The sequence below is a fragment of the Vicia villosa genome, unplaced genomic scaffold (genome assembly GCF_029867415.1).
Source record: "Vicia villosa cultivar HV-30 ecotype Madison, WI unplaced genomic scaffold, Vvil1.0 ctg.001067F_1_1, whole genome shotgun sequence".
In the NCBI taxonomy this organism is placed as follows: Eukaryota; Viridiplantae; Streptophyta; class Magnoliopsida; order Fabales; family Fabaceae; genus Vicia; species Vicia villosa.
The window spans coordinates 620,737-640,998 of NW_026705469.1; the positions used below are offsets into that span (position 1 = coordinate 620,737).

General features: G+C 34.1%; 4 protein-coding genes across 4 annotated transcripts; 3 read left to right on the forward strand and 1 right to left on the reverse strand.

The window, feature by feature from the left end:
- The first annotated feature begins 802 nt into the window (after nucleotides 1–802).
- LOC131633074 (aquaporin NIP6-1-like) lies at nucleotides 803–2,805 on the forward strand. The gene is made up of 5 exons (XM_058903783.1): nucleotides 803–1,042; nucleotides 1,231–1,455; nucleotides 1,663–1,857; nucleotides 2,095–2,156; nucleotides 2,272–2,805. The coding sequence occupies exons 1-5, from the start codon at nucleotides 803–805 to the stop codon at nucleotides 2,480–2,482; spliced, it is 933 nt and encodes a 310-aa protein (XP_058759766.1). The 3' UTR covers nucleotides 2,483–2,805.
- On the reverse strand, nucleotides 894–3,715 carry LOC131633075 (uncharacterized). Its single transcript, XM_058903784.1, has 2 exons — nucleotides 3,257–3,715; nucleotides 894–1,030 (listed from the first exon to the last, which is right to left on the reverse strand). Exon 1 carries the CDS (start codon nucleotides 3,629–3,631, stop codon nucleotides 3,287–3,289), a length of 345 nt encoding a protein of 114 aa, XP_058759767.1. The 5' UTR covers nucleotides 3,632–3,715; the 3' UTR covers nucleotides 894–1,030; nucleotides 3,257–3,286.
- Nucleotides 3,716–9,863: 6,148 nt separating this feature from the next.
- LOC131633052 (Golgi SNAP receptor complex member 1-1-like) lies at nucleotides 9,864–14,290 on the forward strand. The gene is made up of 5 exons (XM_058903762.1): nucleotides 9,864–10,130; nucleotides 11,543–11,770; nucleotides 13,311–13,478; nucleotides 13,790–13,903; nucleotides 13,992–14,290. Exons 1-5 carry the CDS (start codon nucleotides 10,092–10,094, stop codon nucleotides 14,103–14,105), a joined length of 663 nt encoding a protein of 220 aa, XP_058759745.1. The 5' UTR covers nucleotides 9,864–10,091; the 3' UTR covers nucleotides 14,106–14,290.
- Nucleotides 14,291–16,688: 2,398 nt separating this feature from the next.
- On the forward strand, nucleotides 16,689–17,809 carry LOC131633066 (zinc finger protein 1-like). Its single transcript, XM_058903775.1, has one exon. The coding sequence runs from the start codon at nucleotides 17,010–17,012 to the stop codon at nucleotides 17,748–17,750; it is 741 nt and encodes a 246-aa protein (XP_058759758.1). The 5' UTR covers nucleotides 16,689–17,009; the 3' UTR covers nucleotides 17,751–17,809.
- Nucleotides 17,810–20,262: the final 2,453 nt, after the last annotated feature.

Sequence of the window (20,262 nt, forward strand, 5' to 3'; positions counted from 1 at the left end):
TAACTCATTGTGAAAGTGAAAAATGACATGAAGGAGGAAGAGAACCACAAATGTTCAAATCATTGAGAAGAATTTATGCCACCTTTCCTGGCATGCATACTTGGGGACACTTATAGGGTCTTATCTTCTACCCCTATATGATTTTATTTGATATTTGATGCTTTACTCAATCAAATAAAGTTCAGACTTCAAATATAAAACTTAATTGTTCATTAATCATTATCCTAATTCTTGAGCAGTGGCACAAGAACAAAACAATTAATAGAATCTTGTAAACAGCAATTAATAACTATATGATCTTTTAATTGTTCAATACTACACTCTAATGATATAAGGAGGAAATTTATAATCAAGATTGATTGCATACCTTTGCACTTCAATTGTGAAGGAATGGGCTTGGCTACAAAGTGACAGAAATGGAAAGCACAAAAGTAGTGGCCAAAGAAATACAAGATAAACCGAAAACTATATGCTATAATTGTTGCATATTGTAGGGTACCGTGAACCAAGCCTTTTTAGTATGTTCAAGAGTCAAGTAAGAGTCCCTTCAGTAGTGCCCCACCGTCCACTTCCACATGCTGCTACCTTTTTTTCATATCTCAGTTACAACCACTAATTTGCTTCCTTTCATTTCCATATTATAGTGAGGCTAATCATGCTCATATAGTAAGTCAACTCTACACCCTTGCTTGCTACTGCTATATATACATGACAGAGCAATAGCAACAATAATCTTGAGCCCACTACATACTCTAACTTCTGACCTTTTCTGTCTAAATTAAAGTTACTGTTGACTGGGAAAATGGAGCATATTAATAATGAGGAAATTCCATCAGCACCAGCAACACCAGGCACTCCAGGTGTACCTCTTTTTGGTGGTTTTAAGTCAGAGAGAAATGAGCATAGTAGTAATAAGAAAAAAAAGTCCCTCCTGAAGAATTGTCAATGCTTTGGTGTCAAAGAATGGACCTTAGAAGACGGAGCTCTACCCACAGTCACTTGCTCATTAATGGCACCCCCTCCTGTCCCTCTTGCAAAAAAGGTAAATGTAGTTTAATTTATGTGTATAAATCATGTAGATTTCAGTAACTAAATAGTACATATAATATAATAAAAACTCTTTATATTTATATTTGTGTAGGAGTATGAGTATGTAACCAATGCAGACCCTTTTCATTAGTGTTAAGTAGTATATAGTAAATGATTAATCCTAAACATGCTGTGTTGCAGATAGGAGCTGAGTTTATAGGGACATTGATTCTGATGTTTGCTGGCACAGCCACTGCTATTGTGAACCAAAAGACAAATGGGTCGGAGACTCTGATTGGATGTGCTACCTCTACTGGTCTTGCCGTTATGATCATCATCCTTTCCACCGGCCACATCTCTGGTGCTCATCTCAACCCTGCAGTCACTATTTCCTTTGCTGCGTTGAAGCACTTCCCGTGGAAGCATGTAACTAAAGCTTTTCCCTAATCCTTTGGCCTAATTTACTAACTAATGTGGTTGAAAGTAACACGAACTAATTAAAGTCATACTAGTACTTAGTTTGCATCTTTAATATTTATGAACTAACTAAAGTCATACTAGTACTTAGTTTGCACCTTTAATATTTATAAGCATGCATGTACATATGTATATAAGTATATATTGTATTTGCAGGTGCCTTTGTATATTGGAGCACAAGTTTTGGCATCAATATGTGCCGCATTTACTCTCAAAGGGGTTTTTCACCCTTTCATGAGTGGTGGAGTCACCGTTCCTTCCGGGGGATATGGCCAAGCTTTTGCTTTAGAGTTCATTATCAGCTTTAACCTCATGTTTGTTGTCACCGCAGTGGCCACTGACACAAGAGCCGTGAGTATTTATTCCTAATAGTAACTTTTAGCTAATAAATAAACAAATTCATTCAAGTTTGAAAAGAAAAATAAAGGAGAAAGAAGATGATGGATGGTGAATCCCCTATACCATCACAATTTACACGTAGGGAATATTATCATCTAAGTTAAAATTTGAATATATACTTAAATGATAAACGCCCTACGTGTGATGAGGAATGGATTAACAGAGTCCCTGATTTTGATGATTATACAGGTAGGAGAACTAGCAGGAATTGCGGTGGGAGCAACTGTGATGCTCAATATACTCATAGCAGGGTATGTCTAAGTTCAGACTCTCACTTTTCACTCTCAAATTCTCAATATACTCTCCCCTTCTTTCCCCTATCTCCACTTTCCATGAACCTATATATGATGGTGCACTGCACTGCAGGCCAATAACAGGAGCGTCCATGAACCCAGTAAGAACTCTAGGTCCAGCTATTGCTGCAAACAACTACAAAGCCATATGGGTCTATCTATTAGCTCCCATACTTGGAGCTCTAGGTGGGGCAGGTACTTATACCGCAGTCAAGCTACCCGAAGAAGACGATAAGACAAAGTCTAATGCTTCTTCAAACCACCCCAGCTTCACAAGACGATGATCAACTTCTTCGGTCTCCATGCTCATCCATCATCATAAAACAACTCATGACAGACGACATGATGATTTTGCTTTGATATATATAATATAGAACTTGTGTGAAAAGCGAACACGCGAAGACGAGAATCATCTGGCATGTGGCGTGTGCACAAATTAGATATACAAAATATAAATGTGTGAAGGTGTATGATGTCTGTATAATGTATCAACATCTATCTATTAAATTAAATCGTAGCAAACAAAATGAGTGCAATCTCAGTTTGGAAATAATCAATTAGGTTTAAAAAAATATTCGTTACCGTGAAAACGGCCGCGTCAAAATGGTATCAATTAGGTTTTAAAAAATATTCGTTACCCTGAAAACGGCCGCGTCAAAACGGTATCAGAAGATGTCATTACCGTTTCTAATAAACTATGATTAATTCACACCGTAACAACTGCAATCAGTGTCGCAGGACGACTGAAATCGCGAAAAATCTTTACGTGACTGCGACCGATATTTAAATCATACCAATGTCAAACATGGCAAAACAGCCTTCCCTTTTTCAAATTTTAATAATTCCAAAGCAAAGTTGATTGAAGCAAAATACAAATTGAACTGACGCTATGCTATACGGATTCAAATATATATAGTTAAAACTTGAATGCAGAATCAAAAACCTCTTGCAAAAACCTAATACAGAAAAGTAATTAAACCTAGCAAAACCTATTTCAATCATTACTAAAAGTAGAAGAAAACGAAACTAGAGAGTATCGTAGAAATGTATATACTTACCTCAATTGAATTGTGAAAACGGAACTGGAATCAAACAAGCGAAATCCCCTGGGGAAGAGTACGAGAACGAGAGGTTTTGGATCGGAAGAGAGACAGAGCTAATGAAGCAACGACGACACCAATGATATCGGCGACGGCATCTTTGAAGGAAGCGCCGGAAGAGCGGAAATAGCCGAGGTGATCGGCGGCTTCTTTGGCGGCACCGGCGAGGAGAGAAACGACGGATGCGATGGAAATGGCGTGGCGGCGGAGGAAAGGGTGTGAAGTTAGGGAAGCGAGAAAGTAGAAGATGAGAGTGATGGAGAAACACATGAGGATGTGATAGAATTTGTCTGCGCCTAACCATGGGTCTGAGTCTTCATCTTTCTCCACCATTCTCTCGCACTGTTCTCTTCTTCTACAATTTCATTTTGAATTTCGGTTTGTTGTAGTAAATGTGAGTAAGAAGCATAGAAGTGTAGAACTAGAAAAAAAAATTAAGTTAAAAAAGGCAAAAGGTTTAAAATAACGGTAGCTGTCGTTTCATATTGTTTTATCGCAGTCCGTAACTCACCGATTTTTTTACAGGGGTAACTATCAGATTTTTAAAACCTAGGCAATTTTTTTTTTTTTAATAATATGGAGAGCCTAAGCCAAGAAAAAACAAACTAAACACAAACAATTCTAAGGTACATGACACCCTTAGAATCTTTAATAAAGTTGTCAACAAGTCAATTAGACATGTTCAAAAAGTAGACATAACCAACTCGCATATCTTTTCCATGCAAGGCTAGACGATTAGCGCAACCATTAATCTCACGGTAAATATAATGGATTTCTACCTTATCCAACAAATTCATCCAGTATTGGATTCGGCGGACCAAATTGCTATTTGCCAAATGATTACCGCTCAACTTATTATTGGTTTCCACAGCTTCTTTAGAATCTGACTCAATAATAACATTCTTAAAGCCTTTCTCCACCACCAACTTCAATCCCTCGTGAATACCCCAAAGCTCCGCACATAGAGGATTACTATTACTCACACCTTTAGCAAAACCACCACACCACTTCCCTGCTTCATCTATAATAATTCCCCCACATCCGAGCCACCGTTCTTAGTGTGAGCACCATCGATATTAACTTTGACAAAGCCTTTGTCCGCAATGCACCATTTAATCCTCTTCTCAACCTTGTCCCGCTCCATAATATAATTATTGCAAGCAGCGACATTATATTGAAGAATTTTAGCAACAATCACACCAAGCACGTCATAAGGCCTGATAAAATTTTCATCATGTTTAGCTCTATTACGCCAATCCCAAATCGTGTGACAAGCTGTAGCCCAAAACTCCGGCCAATCACCCTCAACCTTAGCACCGGAACCAACACTACCCTCCATGTTCGCATTCAACCAATCCAGGAGATTTAAGGCATAAAAAAACTGCTTTGCATCGCTGGGGATTAAACTATCCCAAATACTTCTAATATGGCTACAATCCCTAAACACATGCAACGTATTCTCCAAAAACATACCACACAAGCCACAGTCTATACTCCCACTTCCAAAACGTCTCATCCTGTCGCCAGTAAGAAGCCTATCGTGGTGTAAAAGCCAAGTGAAAAATCTAATTCTCTCAGGAACTTTTAAGGCCCAAATCCTCTTCCATTTCTTGCTAAGCACTGGATCTTCCTCCTCCATCAAGAACTTATACATGCTGCTTATAGAAAAGGATCCATCCTCTTTCAAAGCAATCTCAAAATTATCCTTGCAATTATCAACCAGCGGCGGATGAAGGGCTGCTATTTGCAACTTAGTATCTTGAGGCAGCCAATGAATTAATTGCCAGTCCCACTCACCATCAACTCCCACCAAATCACAAACCTTCGCATCTGTTAAAATAACAGAGATATAATACTACTCTCCATAATACAACAACCTCTATCCACCCAGCTATCTCTCCATGCATGAATCCTCTCCCCATTGCCAATATTCCACTACCCCACACTCATCAAAGTTGGATAATTCTTCACAATAGCTTTCCAAAGATTGGAGTCTAAACTCCCCGCTTTAAAATCCTTTGTGACATCCTCCACTTTATACTTCCTTCTAACTCTACACCATAAATCCTCATCACCATTTATAATACGACCTCCAAGATTCATAATACAAACATAATTCATAGCTTCAAGATCACGCAAGCCAAGTCCACCCTCACATTTGCTCGAGGTGATTTTCTCCCACCCAACGACATGGTATTTCTTCTTGATATCAGTGTTACCCCAAATGTAACCTCGCTGCATTTTTTGAATCTCCTTAACACAAGCCTTCGGGAGAATATTCGTCATCATAGGATAAATCAGGATGGCTTCCATAACACTCTTTGAAAGAGTTACTCTACCTGCAAAAGAAAGAGTTCTATATTTCCAATTAGCAAGATTCTTAGAGATCTGTTCAATAACATAATTAAAGTCATCATTTCTCAATGATTTAGCTTTTAGAGGCATCCCTAAATATTTGCCAAAACAATTAGTCAACTTAAAACCGGAACTATGACAGAGCAAGTTACGCATCCCTCTAGATACATTAGAAGAGAACATAATACTTGACTTCTCCAAGCTAATATCCTGACCATACATAACACAGAACTCCTTCAAGGTTTATTGCACACGCTCCATGTGGACCTTCGTAGCTTCCCCGAACAACAATAAATCATCCGCAAACATAAGATGCGTAATACCAACACCATTAACTCCAACACGAAACGGCTTCCACTTCTTGTTAACCACCTCATTTTCAATCAAATGCGACAATTTATCCATGCAAAGCACAAACAAGTAGGGAGGTATGGGATCTCCTTGACGAATTCCCCTACTTGGCTAAAAAAATGCGTTCCTATTGCCATTCCAATTCACATTAGTTTCCACGCTCGTAACGCCATGCATAATCACCTTGATCATACTATCAGGAAGCTTTATCTCTTGAAGGATTCTCCAAATAAATTCCCAACTAAGCTTGTCATAGGCTTTTGCTAAATCAATCTTCAGCGCGAAGAAACCTTTCTTGCCCTTCTTCTTACTCAAACTATGAATAACTTCATTGGCTATGATTATATTCTCGTAAATAGAACGACCTGGCACAAATCTAGTTTGATAAGGGGGCACCAATCTTGGCATGTAAGGCTTCAATCTTCCCACTACTACTTTGGTAACAACCTTGTAAAGAGTGTTACAAAGAGAAATAGGGCGGAATTGCTCAATCTTCTGGGGGTTGTCCACTTTCGGAATTAAGCAAATATCCGTTTTATTAATATCAACCAAACTGCTAGGGTTACTCCACGTCTTAATGACAAAGTCACATAGATCAACATCAACAACATCCCATGCCTTCTGATAAAAACCAACAAGGGAACCATCCGGATTAGGGGACTTCCAAGGTTTCATCGAAAATAACGCATGTTTAACTTCCTCCGTAGTTATCTTTTTATCTAACTGAGCAACATCCTCCTCACTTAACTTCGGATAACTAATCTTAGACTGATACCAGCTGCACCTATGATTCGGGCTCGCAAACAACTTCTTGTAAAAAACAGTGCAGTGCTTCTTTAGCGTTTCTTGGTCTGAAATCCAATCCCATCTATCATTCTTCAACATAACGATCTTATTCCTTCTCCGTCTAGAAATAGTTTGCATGTGATAAAACTTTGTACCCCCTGCCTTATTAGAGTCTTGAAATCCCAACATAGTTTGGTTGCATACTTTTGTTGAAGGGATCCCACTTTTTTTGTGGGCGACCATCATTTCAATAATATTTCTCTTGATAGTCCCCTTTGAGGGGAGGTTATTCTGAGGCGTTCCTCCCATAATGGCAGCGATTACATTGAATTTTTTCGTTATTGGCCTTCTTGATTTTGCTGTTTGTGTCGGCTTCGGCAGTCTTTGAAGGAGACTTGCCCCTAGGGGACTCTTCCATATCTCATTTTCCACCTTTGACGATTTTTCAGCCGAACCTTCTTAATAATTGCTTCAATAACATCTTTTAGATGGATGTGGTCGTTAGTACTCTGGTCGTGCCCCTTATGGAAACGACAATATTTTTATTTATTGGTTCAGGATAATTCCCTAATAAGGAAGAGAGGTTAGATCTCTTCCTTTCGAACTCAGTATTAGCACACTCCTAGTAAATCCTCTCCCTGGAGGTGTTCAATGGAGTGTACTTGTCATACTGACTATGAGATCCTTGATTAACATCACCCCTCTGCCGGTGGGATTCCTTCCCAGATGGACAATTGGATCCAGCGTCAGCCGATGCAAGGTTATTATGAGGTGAATAATCAATTATATTAGGTGTCTAATCCATTATGAGGCGAATTCGTTTATTAATTAGTTATGAATACTTAGTAATCAATTATGGTTTTGATCATGCAAACATTTTCTTATTTGTAAGTGCATAATCTATTATGGTCGTATCATAATCGATTATCGATTAGATTGAATTTTTAAAAAAAATTTAAATTTGTCTAAATTCTTTAGAATAAAAGGAAGTATTTTGTTCATTAAAAACCACACAAGTTTTGTGAAAAACTCTTTTTTATATGCCCTAACCTTACTCTTAAAAGTATCAATATACACTGAGAGACTAATCGCTTAAGGCTCTGTTTGGTAAGCTATGTTTTCGAGCTTATAGCTTATGTCTTATGTCTTAAGCTATAAGCTATCAGCTAGCTTATCAGCCATAAGCTATAAGCTATCAGCTAGCTTATCAGTCAACCGCTATTTTTACCAAACAGACCCTAAGTAACAACTTATGTAATCCACTATTATTATTATTATTATTATTATTATTATTATTATTATTATTATAATATTATTATTATTATTATCTCTAATAAGTATTTGTAAATCAACAAAGATTTGTTCCTTTTTATTAGGGGTGTAATCGAATCAGCTTGGACGGTTTTTGGTAAAAAAAAAAGTTGGATGATCAGTTTACAATATTTATTTTTTAAAACATTATATTCATCAGTATATTCTCCATTATCGTGTTTTTTGTTGTATCTTTTAAAATAATACACAAGTTGTTGTTCCTAAAAGGTATGAACAAGTGTCGTCCTCGGCAGGAGCTCCTTTATCACTGGAGCCCAAGTGCTTGGTTATATTTAAATATAGGATCATGCTAACGAGTGCCCCCGGGGCACTGGTTAAACATTTCTAACAAAGAAAATATTTAAATTCAATACATTGAATATATACAATATTTATTAGAAAAAATAATTATTCATGTTTTCAATACATTAAATACACTTATTTTGAATAAAAACATATGTATTTAATCTATTAAACAATGATGAACTTACATTTTAAGTCTTTTAACCAATGCTAGGGGACACTCATTAGCATTTCCCTTGAATATAAGATAAAATCTAATTACTATCTTATTAATTAATGTTACTTGAACATTTAATGTGACTTGAATATTTTTAAATGATATAACGGCCACACAAGTATTTGCTTATAATATCAAAAAGGGAAATGCTAACGAGTGCCCCAGGGGCACTTGTTAAGAGTTTAAAAAGGTAAGCACTACTTACATTTAATGTTTTAAAAATGAAAATAATAGACTTTTTTAAAGAATAACAAAGTTTGTTTTATTGAAATAACGTGTATTCAATGTATTGAATATTAAAATAAATCATTTATTTAAGGAATTTTTTCTTTATATGGAATGCTTAAAGAGTGCCCCTGAGGCACTCGTTAGCATGACCCTATAAAAAATTATAAATTATAATTCAATTTAAATTAAGATGTTAACAACTCTAAAGTTGATGTAATTTAGCCACATAAGTTATACCTCAATTTTTTTATTACATGTAAATTTGAACTTTTCAAACATATTAAAAAAATTAACGTTAATTGTAAGAAAATTATAGATTATAAATATTTTTATAATTTTTTTCATTAATATCATGTAAAAAAATGAATTTACATAATTAAAAAAAATTTAAAAATTTAATAAAAAATATTATTAATTATTCATTAAATCTTTCATCTATAATCACATAATAAGTAATTTATTTGTAAAAGATTATTTCAAAATAATTAGCATAAAACTAGTCAATTAATTATTTTTTAAATAAAAAAATTGTTTATACATGATGGTAATTGATTGACAGTATACAAATATTTTATACTGGTGAAAATAATTTTGATAAACTATTCATATAAAATAATTTAAAATATTCTTTCGAAAATGAGTATATTAAACAATTATTGCTTATGGTGAAAATAATTTTGATAAACTATTCATATAAAATAATTTAAAATATTCTTTCGAAAATGAATATATTAAACAATTATTACTTATGGTGAAAATAATTTTGATAAACTATTCATATAAAATAATTTAAAATAGTCTTTCGAAAATGAGTATATTAAACAATTATTACTTATGGTGAAAATAATTTTGATAAACTATTCGTATAAAATAATTTAAAATATCCTATCGAAAATGAGTATATTAAACAGTGATTCCTTATAATTAATCGATCCCGGTAACAAATCTTGACGAATAAATCCATATGTATTAAATTCATTGATTAGACATAAGTAAGATCTAAAACTGGATTACGAACAAAGCAATCCAATTTTTGTTTATTTTATATGAAAAACAAATAGACAAGAAAGAAAGAAAGAATTTTTTTGAAGCGGTGTCATCGTCGTCTGTGGCGTGGGAGCAGACGGCGTCGTATCTTGCTTGATCCTCTCAACAAATTCATCATCTCATTCCCACGCCCGCCGAACACCGTTCTTCGATTTCCAAACTTTCCAAATTTGATCTTTCTCTTCTTTTTCATCCATGGAGGTTCATAGTTCTTGGGATTCCCTTCGCAAACAGGTTCCAATTCGAATTCTTTACTTTTTTGTTGTTGCTAGATAGCGTTTTTCTCATGCCAAATTCAATTATATCATCTCTGTATGTGTAATTCAGAACTTTTCCTTTATTGTTGTTTAATTTTGTTGTCGGTGATTCGTTTTCTCGAGTTGATTTGACTCTCTATCCTTTTGCTATGATTTAGGGTTTGAGAATTACTGGTTTTATATAGTGAGATGTTAGTTTTGAATTTTGAGTAATCAATTGGAATCACATGATCTTGTAGTTTGACTAGTTTCTGATTCATAGGGGAAATAAGTTCTGATCTTTGGTTTAATTTTTAGTTTTGATTTGCTTAGAGATTAGAGAATAAGTTTCTTCTAGATTTGAAATGCTGTGTTTAGATCATCGGTAGCCAATGCTTCTGCAGTGGCTGCTTTTGATGATTTTTCAGTCTTTGATTTGGGTGATATTACATAGCATAGAATCAATATTCTGCTGTTTTAAGTGCTGTGCAAACGGATAGTCTCTTCATTTTTGATGCGTGACTTGGGGTTGTAAGATGTAATGAGCAAATCATGAGCCTGATTTCTGCATATGTGCATTCAGTGAAAATCATACAGTGCACGTGATATTTTACTTTTATCCGGGACACAAAAATGATAGAAACAGCTACAGTTGGTTGATTTCTTTGAATTCACTTATGAGAATTTGGTATCTTTTTCTTTTGTTTTTTGTTAGTATATACGTCGATGGTGTATATAGTATATGTGTTTCTTGTCAAATCTTTCCCTAGGGCGTAGGACCAATGTTCATATTGTGATTTTAGGAGTGAGTAAGCAATGAAAAGATAAATATGAGATGCAATGATGAAGTTGATGTTCTATTTCTCGCATCTATGCTTGGTATATATTTGATCACAGTATGAGTTCTTCTAGCTAAGTGAGATTAATGCATATTTAACTGCTTATTTTTTATATATGTTTTTCCAGTGAATATTTATTAAATAGATATTTAAAATAATTTGCTATAAGCTTAACTGCTTAAGAGATTAAATAATCAAACTGGTATTATTGGTTAGTGTTGTCATTTTATGCACAAAGCATATTGATCACACTTCTTGATATTATAGCTAACTCATTTGAAATCCAATAACTGTAATTTGTCATAATACAGATAAAAAGCTCACTTAAGGTTTACGGAATTTCAGGCACGCTGGTTTGTTCTGTTTGTAATTAAGACTTAAGCTCATGTTCAATCACTTTTCGTTAATCAAACCAGGATAACATGGTTTCTCTGTGCTAATCATGATTAATCATCTTAGTTTCAAGTTTTTTTATAATCATTTTTAGAATTACTGGTTATACATTATTTTGTTTTCTAGGCAAATTATTAAAAGCAGATTTTGTTTTTCTTCTCTTTCTAACTTTTTACAGGCAAGAAAAATCGAAGCTCAGTTGGATGAGCAAATGGTTTTATATCGTAAGTTGGTATCTACAAAAGCTGAAGCAACCGAGGGTGATGTGGAGTCTTGGATTGAGCGATTACTTAACCAACTCAAACAAGTAAACTCACAGATGCAAGCTTGGGTGTCCTCTGGTGGGTCAGAAATGGTATCTCATACTCTTACTAGACACCAAGAAATTTATCAAGATCTTAGTCAGGTATTGTATCGCACGAACCTCACCTACTACCCCTATCATTTTGTGTGAGCATATTACTATCATGTAGTTGTGGTTTTATTGCATTTTGTGAAATCTGTATAAACTCTACTCCCTGATGCAAGGGGTTCTTTTTTTACTGCTGAGAAGGATTTGAATTTAATATATTAAGCTTTTTGCCTTTTCATTTATATAATTGGGTATTAAATATGAGATTAAAGGATACACACTGATAGTGTAGTGTAAACTCAAATTTACACTGTCATCCAATCAAGTTGCTTCTTTTGGCCACATCAGCATTCTATATATAATATTAATTTTTTTAATTTAGTAAGCAAATTATAAATCATTTTGTTTTTTTTACTGTAATGATGACGGTGCTTCTCTCCCACGTCTTCACCCGACATCTGTACTGACATCCAACACCAGTCACCGCAGAGTACTACTTTTCTTTTTAATTAATCTAATGGCCCCATTTTAATCAACCATTTTTGTATGGATTTTAATCAATTGTTCAAACAATTTTTTAAGAATTGTTTAGTGAATGAGTGGATGTTCTGGTGTTTTCTGAAAATATCAGATCTCATCTGCATCACTTCGGCACAGCAACCATGATCGCTGGCAAGTGTGTGACAACAGATTGTGTCGTTGTACATTCTTTTCCATCCCCACACCGGAAATATGCTTCTCTGGCAACATCACTCGGCCATGGTGTCTCTCTTCATTGTGATGGTAACGTAAATGGCCATACAAGTTTTACTTTCCGCCTCCCTGTCTTAGTGATGTATTAGGCAGGCTGCAGAGAAGAGATGTGAAATATGAGCGGAGTATGCAGAGAAGGAGAAAGGGTAATGGAATTGAAACTTAGGGGTTTTGGAATTTTTTTAATTAATGCAAATGATGTTATCTGGAAATTATATACTTACTGACGTGACAAAATCATTAAATTTGATTGGGCGACAGTGTAAAGTAACTTTACACTGTGAGTACTCATCCCTTTAACTCATTAAATATCATTACAAGTTCTGCTAATAAATTTATACTTGAGCTTTGGTTTCAAAAGATAGCTCTTTTTTTACAGACAAGAGTATGACAAACAGGACTAACTGTCATCAGCTTTATTTCTTGTGAGAAGCTCAAACCTTTGATACGATTATATATCTGTTTGTACATATTTCAGCCTTTAATTAAGTTGGCCACACGGATCCAATGACGCCATAGTATCGCGTAACCGTTATGAACCATATCTAAAGATAAACCATTTAACTCTGAATTTTTAATGGTCCAACATATAGATTTTCATGGTCTTTCTCTACCTTTAGGTGACCTGTCCTCAAATCACCTAAAGATTGATTCTATGATTTTTTCTAATGATATGTTTCTTAAACTAAATCCAAGATTATTTGTCCAATGGCATAATTAGCTATTTATTTGCACAGCATTTAACTTATTGATTCATTATTTTCTTCAGATTTTAATTTTTTGTCGCAAGCTTATATCTGCCAGACACCAACTTGTTATATGTATTTTATTTGAAATGCAGGAGTTTTATCGTCTGCGGTCTAGTCTTAGAGCTAAGCAAGAACATGCTTCACTACTTGATGATTTTAAAGAGTTTGATCGAACAAGATTAGATTTGGAAGAGGGTGGAGGTTCTGAACAGCAAACCCTCCTTAAAGAGCGTGCATCTATCAGCCGAAGTACAGGACAGGTTGTTGACATGAAACCTTTTTTTTAATAAAGTTCTGTTACTGTAGCAAGATCCGTCCTCCAGAGGACTTTACTTATCATACCCGCATTTCGAGAAATTCTGTTCTGCCCATATAACTATGTATAGGTTTTAAATGATTTGATATGTGTAATTCCAATGCCATCTTTAACCTGGGATGTGTGCCGAGTTAATGGACTACATTTCCAAATGTTCCTTTAATTTTCATTTTTATTTTAAGTTATATTTACGATGTCTGATCCACAGCTATGTCTGTCATGTTTTAATCTGCTGCGCTCATTCTTGTACTGCAGATGGACTCTGTTATTTCACAAGCACAAGCAACGCTCGGTGCTCTAGTCTTCCAGCGTTCGACGTTTGGTGGGATCAATTCAAAGCTCAGCAACGTGAGCAGTCGCCTCCCAACGGTACAAATGTTATTGAAGCTTAAGTAAATATTGAATAAGGTTGAGTATTAATGTTGTTGTTTAATGAGAGATTTTAACAATGTTGCAGGTAAATACTATTCTGTCAGCAATAAAGCGGAAAAAGTCAATGGATACCATTATACTTTCCCTAGTTGGATCTGTATGCATTTTTCTTATTTTCATCTACTGGCTAACCAAGTAAAGATGATGTTTATTGCTTCGGTAGCTTGAGTTTAATCTATAGTGTACTTCTTGTCTATTACGGGTTGGGTAATGTATTGTTTGATTGCTGGTGGCCTTTCATATGAAGCAAAGCCTTAGTAAAGATGAACATGTAAACTCTCATTTTTCGACATCAATGTATAAAATTATACGCGTCCCAGTTCATACTTTGGATATCACAAAGTACATATACGTGTATAAGATGAATTAAGCCATACTTGTTTAAGGGTTTGGATAAGACTATGCGTTCAACAAATGCTTGAATCGCTCATGATGGTTACTTCTAACCAAAAAATGAGGTCAAAATGTAGGATTTGAAGGCCACTTTCTGAGAATCAGTAACTTGCTGTAATATGTACGCATGTTCTATGCGGCAGGCGAATTTGGCAGACAGAAGCTCACAAAAACTTCCTTACAAATTTGTCAAACAAATATTGTAATAATATAAATCAAAAATAAAGAGAACTAGACAAAAATGAGAAAAGAAGTTCAATTGCACACAAACTACAATTTCACACCAAAAAATACTGTAAATGTTATTTAGGCAGAACTAAAAGGATTACAGTTCCAAAGTACTTGAGAAAAGAAATGACAGTAATCACTTTTTCTTTAAAGTAAAGGTGATATGAAATTAAAGAATCTTGGTGCAATTGTGGCTAAATAAGCGCAGGAAATTGAGTGGAAAACTTTATTTATCTGATACACTGTATTCAGTTGGCTTAGCATAGATTATGCACATAAAGATTTAAATTAGGTGTCTATAGTTAATAAAATTTGAATAACTTAAAATCATCACCCACCAATTTGTCTAGTTAATAGGATCATGTTAGCTTTCAAGTGTCATTTTAATGGTGTCCTTAGACAAGTTCACTGCAGAACCTATCATTATATCTGTCTTGAATAATGACACTATAGATGACATATGATAAATTGGATTGAAAGTATGAAAATTTTGACTTTTTTTTAATTCATTGAACAAATGCAATTTATTATATACTATGAACCATACTATAAGATTCTGTATGCAAGAAAAGTTATGGTGGGTTGTCCATATTAATGTATTGTATTTTTCGAATGCTTTTCCTATCTGAGGCAGACACAGACATATCCTTTTCTTGTCCTTATCCTTATTTTTTGCCAAAGATTTTGAACCCAAACCAACTTGAACACGAGCTTGGAGGAATAATCAATTTCAAAAAGTTATTACTTGTCCATCAATGTCAGAGAATTTCTTGCTAGGTACCACAGTATGTGGTTTTCAATGCAAGTCCTTAGGCCTTAGTCGCTTGTGTCCAACATTTTGTATTGGTTGAGGGAAAGTGAAAGGTTAAAGCAAGGAAGGGGGACCTTATTTTATCTAACTTGTATCACTAGATGATAAGTTAAAATCTTTGGAACTTATTAGGAAACCATAATACTTGATATAGATTTTTGGCTGTAAATGCGCCACACAGTTATTGATCTCGACCGTCTATATTAGAAAGTCAAGATCGTTTAAAATTATTTTATTGATGGTATGGTCCGAGTGTTCAGTGTTAAATCTATTATTGAAAATCTAATAGCATTTGAAAGAGATGATACAAATTTCTTTCAGTTTTAACTAGATGTTCTAGATTCGAATTCAGTCATAAGATTGCAATAATATTAAATCTTTTGAAGGAGAATTTTTTATCAACTGTGGTCTTCATCGACTCAAAAAATTAGTCTTTGCAATTGTACGTAGTAGAAATTTAGTTTATAAAAAGTATAATAACCAATTAATTAGTGCATGATACTTTTATTAGTCAAGATGACTATTGCCTAATTTATGCCTACACTAATGAAGATGTGTTTAGGAGACAAAGCTAAGAATAGTTTAGCTTAGTGGAAACTTAACTAATATTTTAAATTTGATATTCAACTTTTGTTACCTAATCTAGCTAACATATTCTTTATGATTAAATAGTAATTCCACTTTGAAAGAGAAACAATATAATTCCACTTGAGAGAGAAATGAAAAATAGCTTGAGTGTTTTGGAAATTAATTTGCTTGATGAATGATGCAGCATGTGGTGTGGGGCAAAAGAAGCATGATGGTGATATAATATTGAAGACATGAAATTATGGATTGTGATCTTTTAAGGTGAAAGTTAGGATTGGTTGTCTCTAGATTGGAAAATTTCATTTCATGCTTTTTCTACTTGAAAGAAAAGACATGAAACTGTCTTCTGAAATTCCTAGAATAGGCTTCAATTATTAAAGTAATACACTATCATTCAATATAAATATTTTTTTTAGTAAAGGAAAAGAATGAAAAAAAAAAGTTCCCACACTTAATTTACACGATCCCAAAATTATCTGATAATAATAATTTGTTATGCATGCGCATATAATATTAGTTACTCTTTTATTTATCAAAGATTGTTATTACTCAATTTATCGTCAAAGACGAGTTACTGGCTCCGTTTAGAGCGATAAGTAATTTGTTATGCATGTGCATATAGTATCATAATATCAGATATTTATTTATTTATCAATGATTTATATTGTTTTGTTTATCGTCTAAAACGAGTATGACCTACTTTAGTTTCTAATATCATCTCAACTAAGATATATTCCAAATTTGAATAGGAACTTTATCATGATTAAACATGAATCTATAACTTAGGTTTGTTTCATTCATGAAAGTTTATATTAAAGTGAACTCTCTCTATCTCTCTCTCCCAACACAAAAACCAATGTCTTTTGATTTTTAGGTCTTGCTATATTAGGACCTTGTAACTGTAAAATAGTGACATCAATTTCTTAACATATATATAACACTCAGAGTTTATTGCTACATTACATCATTCATAAACTTCATCTTCCTATATAGGAACAAAATCTTAGAATATTTTTCTCCTACATGGACCTTCTAAGATTAGAACCATGTTCATCTCATAATTTGAATCTCTCATTTTCTGACAAGAGAAATGAAGAGAAAAAACATCATCTAGTTCTTGATTTAAGTCTTCCTAGCAAAGAACATTCGGGCGATAACGAGTCGTCGAAGCAAGAACTCAATCTCATAAACTGTTTTGATACAGACGCGTCGAATTCGATGAACTCGTCCACAGAATCTAATCATGGTAATGAAATAGAGCCAAGGATTTTCTCATGCAACTACTGTCAAAGAAAGTTTTATAGCTCACAGGCACTTGGTGGACACCAAAATGCACACAAAAGAGAAAGAACTATGGCGAAAAGAGGTTACAAAACTTCGGTTTCGCTGGATTTTGAACACAGGTACTCAAGTTTGGCTTCTCTACCTTTGCATGGCTCATATAACAGATCATCATCAGCATCCTCCTCACCGTCACTCGGAATTCAGGTGCATTCTTCTATGATTCATAAACCTTCTTATCAAGCACCGTTTTTCGGTTTGTCTCGTCCTCGTGTTCAAAGCCAGTGGCAGAAACTACCTGTGTATTCACAACCAGCAACTGGAAATCTTGCATCAGAAACTGATGGATCATCCTTTTCTCAAAGAAAGGTTCAAGATGGATTTGGAGGATACTGGTTTGGTAACAGTGCTACTGCTACTGATACACGTTTGAAGACTAAACAAGATGAGTTGCAGAAGCTTGATTTGTCCCTCAAACTCTAAGTGCTTTTAATATATATCTTATATTGAATATTGTGTCTTAATTTTTTTCTGTTTATCAATTTTTTTTTGTTATAATTGATTAATTTGCAAGTTAATTAGAAGTTGAAACCTCCACACAATTCAACTTTGCTTTGTAGTTTGTACACTTTGGAGAATATGGAATTTCGTTAGTTGGATAATTTGAAACTAAATGCAGCCAAACTATCTTAATTAACTAGAAAGGAAAATTGATTGTAAGTGTTTTTTTTTTGCCCGTAGACGAGTAGTGTTAAACACCTTCAGAAACTCACACACGTACGAGGTCTCAGGTTCAAAATCTGATAAAAGTATTCAAGACGAGTAGTGTTAAACACCTTCAGAAACTCACACACGTACGAGGTCTCAGGTTCAAAATCTGATAAAAGTATTCAGTCTAACAATATTGACACACACGACATAAGAGGACTCAGGTTTAGAATCTGATAAAAGTATTCAGTCTAACAATATTGACACACATTACGAGGACTCAGGTTCACAGTCTCTGATAAAAATATTCAGTCTAACAAAATTGACATTATGAGATGATATTGGTTTTAGAAACTATTGAGAGTGAAGTTATTGTCAACCTAGGACTGTGTTTAGATGTGGTTATCTGTGTCTGACATTTTAGGTGACAGTGGACCATACTAGTGCTAAAAAAAATTGAATGCTATTACTAGCTAGTTAGTGACTGTCCTTGTGTTTTTAATTCCTATATATGAAGAATTGGTCCACCAACCAAATTATGTACTCAAAGTAATGGTAATTGTGGTGATATAGTATTAGTCATTTCTACTTTGACCCACTTGCAGTTGGAGAAATTGACTTTCTATACTAGAAGGGATCAAACATGCTGGTGTGGTGAGGTAAGCCATGTTCTAAAAGGAGGAACCCACAACACAAACTCTCAAGTGTAAATAAATAGTTTTATAAGATCTATGTCATCCATCACTACATACTATGCATTGCATATTATTACATACTTGTTAGGTACGACTCATGAATATCGAAGATCCTGAGATTCTGAATGTCTCTGCGAAGTAATAAGAAGAAACTTGTGCTATTGAGATCACTGATCACATTTGAATCAATGAATTAGTGTTTGCAATTCTGCACAGATGATACTAAATTTATAACAAAAACATTCTCGTGTTATTGTGTAGTGTGACTCAACAAAGTTATGCTTTCAAATCATTTCAAAAGAAATATTTAATTATAACCAAGATCTTGATGTCTTAGCTAGACAAGATATCTATATATCTTAGAGGACCCATAATTAAATTTGTAGGTCCATATCTAACTGATGTTTACAACCTAATCTCATGCATATTATTAATGAAACATGTTTGTAAGACAGAATTAAGAGACAAAAGTAACTGAAAACAATGTCATTATACTAACAAACTGTTAATGATGATGATAATGATAATGGTAATCTAATAGTACTAACAACAGCTGGTCTGTCTATTTTGCATTATGGTGGTATGCCTCAGTCTTCACCACACACCAAGACACAAACACATTTAATGGACCAATCAAAGTGTATTCCACTGTCCCACTTTCAAATGAAACCAAACACAATCCTTCTAGAGTGCAATCTACTTTATTTTTTTTATAAGTAGAAATCAAACTCAGTACTTGAGAATTTATAACACTCATATACTATCCATGTGCACTAGATTCCAATGCTGAAGTAAATTATAGTTCATCAATTGCAATGTATAGTACCTGGGGATTATCAGTGACCTTGAGTACCAATTTTCCATCATTGTCTATACTTGATGACAACCTTTTTCTGAAATTCTATTTATCTCTATATGTAATTTTGCTTTACCCTATTTTCTAAATTTTTACAAACCTACTCTTAAAAATTGATTTTAAGATCTAAACTTTTGGTCTAAAATAAATATGATGAAAATGATAGATGTAAGGAAAAGTTAGGGCTCATAAAAGAGAAAGATGATGCTTTTTTTTTGATAAAAAAAATATGATGAAAATGATATATGCAAGTTGAAGTTGTGAGCTGACATGAAAAAGATATATAACATGATAATCGAGAGCCTCGCAAATGAAGTGGTAGTCTACCTTAATATGCTTATTGCACTCATTAAAAACTAGATTAGCAACAAGTTGAATGGCACTAGTGTTGTTAGCATAGAGAGATGTCGGAGTGCCCTGAGAAATGTAAATTTCGACCAATAAACTACGAAGCTAAATAATCTCAGAGCAAGTTGTATACATGGCTCGATATTCCTATTAAGTGGATGACTTGGAGCAAATTCTACAACATGAAGGAAACAAACTAGCTTTCATCATGCAACTTTATCAACTTCATACAGTGCAAGAACTTGCTGCTTAGAAATGACTTGGTGAACATATCTGTAATATTATGATCAATTGAAACCTTCATCAATTTGACTTCTCCACTTTTGATTTTCTCCTTAACGAAATGCAGCCTAACATCAATGTGTTTGGTTCTTTCATGATAGGATTA

Excerpts from the sequence above, each read along its gene's own strand:
- LOC131633074 (XM_058903783.1), top strand. The coding sequence starts at position 803 with ATGGAGCATATTAATAATGAGGAAATTCCATCAGCACCAGCAACACCA. Across the intron at positions 1,043-1,230 it reads CTGTCCCTCTTGCAAAAAAG|ATAGGAGCTGAGTTTATAGG; the intron begins GTAAATGTAGTT and ends GCTGTGTTGCAG. Across the intron at positions 1,456-1,662 it reads AGCACTTCCCGTGGAAGCAT|GTGCCTTTGTATATTGGAGC; the intron begins GTAACTAAAGCT and ends TTGTATTTGCAG.
- LOC131633075 (XM_058903784.1), bottom strand. The coding sequence starts at position 3,631 with ATGGTGGAGAAAGATGAAGACTCAGACCCATGGTTAGGCGCAGACAAA.
- LOC131633052 (XM_058903762.1), top strand. The coding sequence starts at position 10,092 with ATGGAGGTTCATAGTTCTTGGGATTCCCTTCGCAAACAG. Across the intron at positions 11,771-13,310 it reads TTTATCAAGATCTTAGTCAG|GAGTTTTATCGTCTGCGGTC; the intron begins GTATTGTATCGC and ends TTTGAAATGCAG. Across the intron at positions 13,479-13,789 it reads TCAGCCGAAGTACAGGACAG|ATGGACTCTGTTATTTCACA; the intron begins GTTGTTGACATG and ends CTTGTACTGCAG.
- LOC131633066 (XM_058903775.1), top strand. The coding sequence starts at position 17,010 with ATGGACCTTCTAAGATTAGAACCATGTTCATCTCATAATTTGAATCTC.